Raw genomic sequence first — 8,902 nt, 5'->3', positions numbered from 1 at the left:
AAAACATCTTTAAAATGAGCGGAAATGTTCAGTAGCTACCTTTTTCCAGTTCGTGACACTCTTTCAGCAAGCATCAACTAATCTTCAGTAGTGGATGCATTACTGTTCAGAAATATACACTAAAAAGGTGCATTAATGAGCAGCCAGAAGAAGGAGTCACATTAGCCAATATGAAAACGTACAAAATGTGAATACTTTCAAAAACTATTTTGCAGATCGTTCTTTTTTTTCAAAGCAAGGCCAGAAAAAATAAACCCTGTTTAAAAAAATCATGTTTAGTCAGCATAACACTTTTTAAAAGAACATGAATTTAACACTGTTTGATAAACTACAACAGCAAAGCATGAGGCATCCCATATGATTATTGTTTTTTGTTTTTGTTTTTTTGGAAGTGTCTTCTTTCCTCAGTATTCCTTTGTTGTATATAGGAACGTTCTGAGATGCTAGACTTGAATGCCTTGTACCGCTTGTTTTATATTTTCTAGCAGGGCCTTGTTCTCTGGACTCTGATAGTGATCTTGATTCGTGTACATGTCCGTTAGCGTGGTCACGTATGCGTCAAAGTTCTGTTCGCTCATCGGCTCCTGTCAAACACAGAGGAAAGCTCCTGTCAGATGAAATACAGTATGTGGAAGATGATGACAAAACATGAATCTGGGTTATACACCTCTGAGAATTAAGTCTTTAATTATAATACAGTTCTTGGATTATTGCTATTCCTGTATACAATTCACAGGATGCATAATTGTATAAATACATTTTAATGCAGTTTACTGTCTGTGTAATTGGCCAAAAACATATGGGCTATTTGCAGAAACATTCAATGATAATAATCAAGTCTGTTTTCATAGTTCATGCTATTTTAAAGCAGCATTATGGAAAAATCTTGCTGTAAATATTACAATTAACATTATTAATTTGTAACCCCCAACTTCAGTTCCGAGAATTATTTATTTATTTATTTATTATGAAGGGATCTGAGAACAATGTGGTGGACATTGTTTTTGCTACTATAGGCAAAATAAAACTTAGTTTTAGGATTTATTATCATAAAACGGCTCATAATGTGTATCAGGGAAAACATAATAATAGCATAATTGGTCAAAACTATGATGTAAATGTTTTTGTCACAAAACCTTTATGTGACTGTGATTTACGGCTCATAATGTGTATCAGGGAAAACATAATAATAGCATAATTTGTCAAAACTATGATGTAAATGTTTTTGTCACAAAACCTTTATGTGACTGTGATTTCAAATGCACAATTTTCATTTCATTCATTGCAATTCAACATCTGGTGTGTGAATTTAATTCAATTCACACTGACAGTTGTGAACTGAAAGGAAGCCAATTCTTAAATTATGAATTTTGCAAACCCTGATGTGAATTCTTCAAAAAACTTGTTGCAGCCACAATAAAACTTTTGAATTAAAAGAAATACAATGTGCAAACATAAAACATCTGTTGTAAACATCATTTATTCGGTCAATTCAGACTAAATGGAAATGGCTGGATTTGGTAGCATTCATTAATGGGGAAAAAATATGTGAAGGACTAAAGCTGACTGAATGGTTATTAAAAATTGATTCAGTGAAAAGTCAGCATTAAGCATGAACAACAAAATCTATTCAGGTGGACATGAATGAATGTAAGAATAAATCAATAATGACTTTTAGAATGACTAACACCAACGGCGCTCAGCCATTTAAAATTGACTGATATAAACGACATAGTATTCACAACATACAAATATTCATATGTATGAAAAGGGTAAGAGTTAAACTGTGGCCTTACTCTCTGATGTAAACAGCTGCTATGTCTACCTGGAGGCTCTTTGTGAAGTGATTTCTAGAGGTAAAAACAAAAAGTGTATTAGCTTACAGCAAATATCATGCTCAATACATTCAAGACCTGGCCACTTCTGTCTTAACACCCAATCTAAGAACACATCTGGAAAAACGTCTCCAGGTTACGTATGTAACCATGGTTCCCCGAAGGGAACGAGACGCTGCGTCGAAACGCTACGGGAACGCCTCCAGCGTGACCACGCTCTGAATCACATGTGTAAGCAGTCCAATGGATGGGCGAAACATTCCCTCCACCGGATCCATATGCGAACCCCACGAGCACAGCCGCCGCTCCGCCTCGGCGAAAGCGGGGCCGGCGCCGCGAGAAACGCCGGTGAAGACTCCCTCCTCAAAGAGAGCCCTCGGAGAGCAAGCATACGCAGTGACAAATGCTCGAGAGCTGACTCTGCATATTTTGCTCCCAATCAGACAACACACAAACTGTGTGTATCCCCACCCGAAATGTAGCGCGGGCAGGGAAGAACACACAGACTGAGATGCTGCCGGCTCTCGCCGTATGTTTGTCTACACTCATATTGGTAAAATAAAAAGTGATAATGGACAGACAACACCAAATAAGACTGACACACACAGAGCGCTTGCTGAATGACAGAAAGCTGACGCCGGTTTCACCGCACGTGCTTTTATGCTTCCTGGTCGCTACGTCACCCCCGCCCGTGACGTCTCGCCCATCCAGCGGACTGATTACACATGTGATTCAGAGCGTGGTCACGCTGGAGGCGTTCCCGTAGCGTTTCGACGCAGCTCGAGTTCCTGAACGGGAACTGTTTTTGTTTGTTTTGTTTTGTTTGCAGATTTTGCAAAGATATTGACAATGAATAATGTGATGTAATGTGATGCTATATGATGATATCAGCTAGTTAATGCAGCTATTAGCTGGTTTTGCATTGACATTTTGTATGTAAAAGGGATAAGCCGCTGATTATTCTTATTTGATAAAAGTGGCACAAGTTCAGTGAATTCACCCTTGAATACTACAAAAATCGTTAATAAAATTTAAAATATTATTTACAATTAAATGAAAATGTATAGATTCAATTTAAATTAAATGCTGTGACCTGAACGTAAACATGCTTTTTGGCCCACTCAAGTAGGACTTAAGTTAATCTTTTATGTAATTTCATAATCATTTCTATTGTCTTTTACAATGTAGTACATATCAAACATATTAACTTTAATTAGCAAACTACAGTTAAAATTCTAATCAAGTACTTGTGCTTTAGTATGTTAGTTAAAATACGTGTATTTCTTTAAATCATGACAAAAGTGTACTTAGTCATATAAAGTACATAACTTTCAATTTGACAATTACAAAATGTACTTAAGTGTGAATTATAGTCATGAAAGTGTCTCTCTTTAAGTGCATTTAAGTGGCCTTTTATTTCATTAATATATTACCTGCAAGAACAGTGTTTTTTTTAAATGTACTTTTAAGATCTAAAGTACACTACAAGTGCACATTCAATACAATTAAGTACACTTCTTTTTCACAAGGGATTGATTTAGGTGTGAAAATGCGACTTCTTTAAGTTCAGCAGTAAACTTTTCAAATGAAGTGGAAGTCGAAAATAAAAAAGAGAAAAAGTCACTGTAAAATCGATGCGTTTCAGAAAGGCGGGGCATAGAGGAGAAACAATAATGTACAGTATGTGGAAAATAATGTGTTTTTTGAACCTTAAACTGCATAAACACATTTCATTACACCAAATACACCAAATAATGTTCTTTTTAGCAGCATCATATGACCCCTTTAAGAAACAGCCAATCAGCATTGTCAAAAAAACTGAACACAAAATGAGTGAGCCATGTCAGCTTAAAACCCTATAAACAGTAATCAACAAGTATGAATAATGAAATAGACATAATGAGCCACAGCAACTCAAATATTAACAAACTCAGTAGAATTGATTGTATATCAGTTTGACAAAATATGACAATCAGTGAACAAGCTATGGAGATTCAAATACGATTATGACTGAAATGTTTGATAACACTTTATTTTAAGGTGTCCTTGTTACACATGTTACATGTACTTACTATTATAATAACAATTAATTATGCATTATTACATGCAAGTACCCCTAAGCCAAACCCTAATCCTAACCCTATGTAGTTAATTAATATTACTCAGTACTTAAGTATATAATTACACTGTAACAAGGACACCTTAAAATAAAGTGTAACCAAATATTTCTTTACCAAGTTGAGATGAGACGAATGAAACTTCTAATCAGAATGTCTACGCTTCTAAATCTTTGGGACTGATCTGAAGAACATGTTTTCAAGCTAACTCGTTGCTGGGTAAACCATCTTAAGATAAATTATTAAGATAAAACCAGCCTGACCGGGAGATCAGCTAAGACCAGCAAACCAACTTAGGCTGGTTTATGCAGTTTTTTTTTTAAGCAGAGCTGGTAACATTTAACAACCAAGTATTAAATTGACTCCTACAATTTTCCACCTATGGACTAGTTTGAAGCACAGACTATTATGCTAAATTTGCTGAATGTACCAAGAACTGCGGCCTAAAGCCCAATAAAGTTACTTTTTAATTTTTCTAAATGAACAGAATTAAGTAATATGCTCTTTGTCCACGACTTGTCCTCTATCGGTTGGGGATGGTGGCCCTTACCATATGAGGTAGCTGGATATTAGCTAAACTGTTTATCAGTGAATGGTTGAGGCTGGCCAGCTCATGCAGGAGAGATTCATTTTGTTGTTCAATCACCTTGTTTTCTTCCTCTAAGGACTTCAGATTAGACTCCATTGTGGTAATCTGTGGGACATGAATCGGCAGATGTGTTAAATCTATTGTGATAACGTCTTCATAGCATAACACCATAAATTATGATCTTGTTTGTTTGAACTAAGACTACAGTAATTGTGGGCTTGAAATGTTTGAAATTAAATGTTTTAGTAAATGATTAACGGGATGAAATGTCTGACTCAGTTCACTTTCACACAAATGCTGCATTTATACCGTAAGACGTAATGTACTGTTTTTTTTTTTTCATGATATGTAAACTAGCGTTCAAAAGTTTGTGGTCAGTAATGTTTTTTTAAAAGAAGACTCCTAATTCTGCATCTATTTGATGAAAAAAATACAGTAAAACAGTAATATTATGAAATATTATTACAATTTAAGATAACTGTTTTCAATGTGAATATATTTATTCATGTGATGGAATTTTCAGCATCATTACTCCAGTCTTCAGTGTCACATGATCCTTCAGAAATCATTCTAATATGCTGATTTGCTGCTCAAGAAACATTTCTGATTATTATCAGTGTTGAAAACAGTCGTGCTGCCGAATATTTTTGTGAAAACCATGATACAGTTTAAATTTAAAATTTTAAAGATTATTTGCTAAATAGAAATTTCACATCAACGGCATTTATTTCAAATAGAAATCTTTTGTAACATTATAAATGTCCTTATTGTCACTTTTGATCAATTTAACACATCCTTGATGAATGCAAGTATTCATTTCCTTTAAATAAAGGTGTTACAATAGTAACATTTTAGATAAAAGTGAAATTTGACAATTCTACCACAGGCAGTTTATCAAAGTTGACTTTAATGACACTGACATCTTAGACAATTTAGCATTCGATGTGCATTCAAATAATTTACATGTCTGCTACAATAACATAAAGTCTTAAATTATCTTCATTTTGAGCTTTTCTCAGCAAATTATGGCATGTGATTATTTGTGATTAATTTGATTATTTAATCAGCATAACAGTGAAATTAATGACATTTTTAACAATGCTCATCTCTAATTAACACCTTGGCAAGATGGGCATTTTGAACAGGAAGTGCATTTGACAGCAGCATTATTGTACCACTGAATGCTCATTATACATGTTGTCATAGATACAGTCATACACATCTCTGTTGTACTTGAATAGTGGAATAGTATCACCCTACAGCAGTGGTCGCCAAATTTGAAGTACAATCTGGGATGTCTTTTTATATCAATTCTTCAATAGGTGGTAGATCTTGTCTTTCATAAAGGACAAGGTCAGGGATCTTGGGCCTAAAAAGGTTGGTGACCACTGCGCTACAGATATATTAAATCATTTTTTTTTCAACTGTCTGCCCTCCTTGATTTCTGTAGGAATTCTCCTGCATTCACTAACTTCTCCTGAGAGCCAAGTCGTGATTTCAGACCAGACATATTCTATATGTCAAACAGCAGTGACCAAAAATACAAATGAAGAGAAGATTTGGATACAAGAGTTTAAATGCAAGTCAGAACTCCATATATATAACTAGATGACAATGTATATGTGGCCATATGAGTATGATTCAAGTAAAAAAAATTTTCCAAATCATGGTCCATGCACTTGAGTAAATGAGAAATGTTTATACACTACTAGTCCAATGTTTGGAATAATTATGATTTTTTATTTTTTTTTGAAAGACACCTTTTCTGCTCACAAACGCTGCATTTATGTGATCAAATTACACAGTAAAAATAGCAATATTGTTATTTGAATATATTTTAAAATGTAATGTATTCCTGTGATCAAAGCTGAATTTTCAGCATCATTACTCCAGTCTTCAGTGTCACATGATCCTTCAGAAATCATTCTAATATTGTCACGCAGGGTTGAAGGAAGAACAGGAAGATGAAGATAACGTTTCAAAAGTCTTTTAGTAATCTGCTTGAAGTACTCCAAAGAGGCAGACAAACAAAGCACGACCTGTAACATAGACGTGAACGGACAACTGAGAACTGAAAAGACTGCAATTTAAATACAAAGCAAATGAGGGTATAATGGTTAATACCTGTGCAGGTCAAATTAATAACCATGACAACTGAATAGTGACGGGGAAAAATAAAACATAGGAACTAAAGAATACAAACTAAAAGTCCTTAAAACTGAATATATATGTGACAAATATGCTGGTTTGCTGCTCAATTATTATTGGTGTTCAAATATTGATTGATTGATACCAATGTAGGAAACCATTTTTGCTCTCTAATAATTTAATGAAAACCATGCAAAGTTTATTTTTTCAGTATTATCTGTTTAATAAAAACTTACCCCCACATTCTAAATAATAGTTTATGAACAACACTAGCATGAAACAGCTGAACTGTTTTCAACATAATAATCAGAAATGCAGCAAATCAGCATATCAGAATGATTTCTGAAGGATCATGTGACACTGAAGACTAGAGTAATGATGCTGAAAATTCAGCTTTGATCACAGGAATAAATTACAAATTTAAGACATTTTCAAATCGAAAAAAAGTTATTTAAAATTGAAATAAAATGTACAATATTACAGTTGTTATACAGTACATGCAGCCTTGGTGAGTAGAAGATACTTTTCAAAAACATTAAAAAACTGTAATAATTCCAAACATTGACTCAGTATAATGTACTCAGTCAATACTCATATATGGAGTACAAAGCTCATTCTATAAATACCCTCACCTGTGTTCTAAGTTTGATCATATCCGCCTCCACCTGTGAATTTGATTCATTTAAATCTTTAATATCTTCATCCAGCTGTTTAACATCTGTGTCACCGTCTAAACCTAGAGTGAGAACAGACAAACATAATTTATAGCAGAAAAATAATACATACCTGCACATAAAAACACCCTCTTGTTTGACTGCGTGCTTACAGTATATAAGTGTGCTCGCATAAACTCTCGGTTGCTTTTGATTTATTCCCAAGCATTAAAAACCATGATATGTATAATTGTTATCATTACAGACATGCAGAGACCATCATCATTTGTTTTGGTTTTGAGCTCTACAGTGTAATGTGAGACTTTAAACTTTTTTTTCCTTTTACCATTGCTTGTTGGCTGTTTTATTGTGAGCATCTCCACTCCTGATAGTCTGGCTTTCTTCATTGCTGCTGTGGCACGTGGGCAACCAGAGAGACTGTAAAAATAAGAGAGCATGAAATATGGATTATTAACACTTTTGTTCTCCAAAAAGAGACTGTGGGCAGCAAGTAAAAAAAGTCCCATATAGTACTATACATATACAAAGGTTTGGGATCAGTACGATTTTGTTTTTTAAATAAATTAATACGTTTTTCAGCAATAACACATTTAATTTTGACAGTAAAGACATTTAGAATGTTACAAAAGATTTCCATTTCAAATAAATGCTGTTCTATTGAACTTTCCATTCATCAAATATTCCTGAACAAAAATGCATTACAAAAACATTAAGCAGCAAAAACAGTTATTTTAAATTGTAATAATATTTCACAGTTTTACTGTATTTGTGAGCTAATAAATGCAGCGTTGATGAGCAGAAAATATGTCTTTCAAAAACATTAAAAACTCTTCCCGACCTCAAACCTTTGAAAAAATAGACATTGAGAATTTTCTGTATTTCCCAATAAACAAAAAATATTCTTTGCAGAAGTTGACAACTGTTTTAATCACTATACAGTATGTTGTGATTGATGCACCTGCTACAGCACTGACACAGCACCAGAGGGCGCTCTCACCTAAATACTGACTAGTGCTGTTTAGAATAGCATACTTCTCTTAGGTCTATCTGTAGTATGTATACTGCTCACTTGCACAGTATGCATTTTCTGTATGCATAGAATACCCAAACAGAAATAGTATAGTGCATATTATATGTTGTACACTATGAAGTATACTAAATAAAAATAGTATGCGCAGCAGCACAGTATGCAGTACACTAGTATTCAAGTCTCAACACAGCCCTGAACGCATTCGCTACCATCTGTTTATGATTTTCTGTCAGTGTATAAATAGCCTGGTCAATCTATCATGTGTGCAGATTCTGAACATTATGGTCTTGTTCTTGTTTGTTGTTGCCTTCACTCTAGTGTTTGGACTGCTGTGACTCTCTTTCATGCTAAGTTTTGTTTAGGGTGAGATGTTGCAAGATGTCCTCTGGCGCAGGATTTCCCTTTTTGAAATATATTATTTGTTGTTATTGTTGTTTGTTTTGTAATTTTGAGGTGTTCAGTTTTATTTTGGTTTTAGAAAATAAACGTAGAAAATGGCTCTCCTCACA

At 34.2% G+C, this 8,902-nt stretch overlaps 1 protein-coding gene across 3 annotated transcripts in view; it reads right to left on the bottom strand.

Annotated features, from left to right (window-relative positions):
* Positions 1–358: 358 nt before the first annotated feature.
* Positions 359–8,902, bottom strand: part of LOC107758718 (myelin transcription factor 1-like protein) — a 105,471-nt gene continuing 96,927 nt past the window's right edge. For 2 of the 3 annotated variants that reach the window (XM_016576518.1, XM_016576520.1), the window contains exons 17-21: positions 7,689–7,780; positions 7,322–7,425; positions 4,599–4,646; positions 1,797–1,850; positions 359–584 (exon numbers count right to left, since the gene is read on the bottom strand). In XM_016576518.1, coding sequence (XP_016432004.1) covers positions 444–584; positions 1,797–1,850; positions 4,599–4,646; positions 7,322–7,425; positions 7,689–7,780 — 439 coding nt within the window. In that variant the 3' untranslated portion in view covers positions 359–443. The remainder of the gene's footprint in view (positions 585–1,796; positions 1,851–4,598; positions 4,647–7,321; positions 7,426–7,688; positions 7,781–8,902) is intronic. The other variant, XM_016576519.1, reaches the window with a different exon arrangement.

The sequence above is a fragment of the Sinocyclocheilus rhinocerous genome, unplaced genomic scaffold, assembly GCF_001515625.1.
Source record: "Sinocyclocheilus rhinocerous isolate Xijiao unplaced genomic scaffold, SAMN03320098_v1.1 scaffold2882, whole genome shotgun sequence".
In the NCBI taxonomy this organism is placed as follows: Eukaryota; Metazoa; Chordata; class Actinopteri; order Cypriniformes; family Cyprinidae; genus Sinocyclocheilus; species Sinocyclocheilus rhinocerous.
This window is presented reverse-complemented; position numbering and strand designations above follow the sequence as displayed.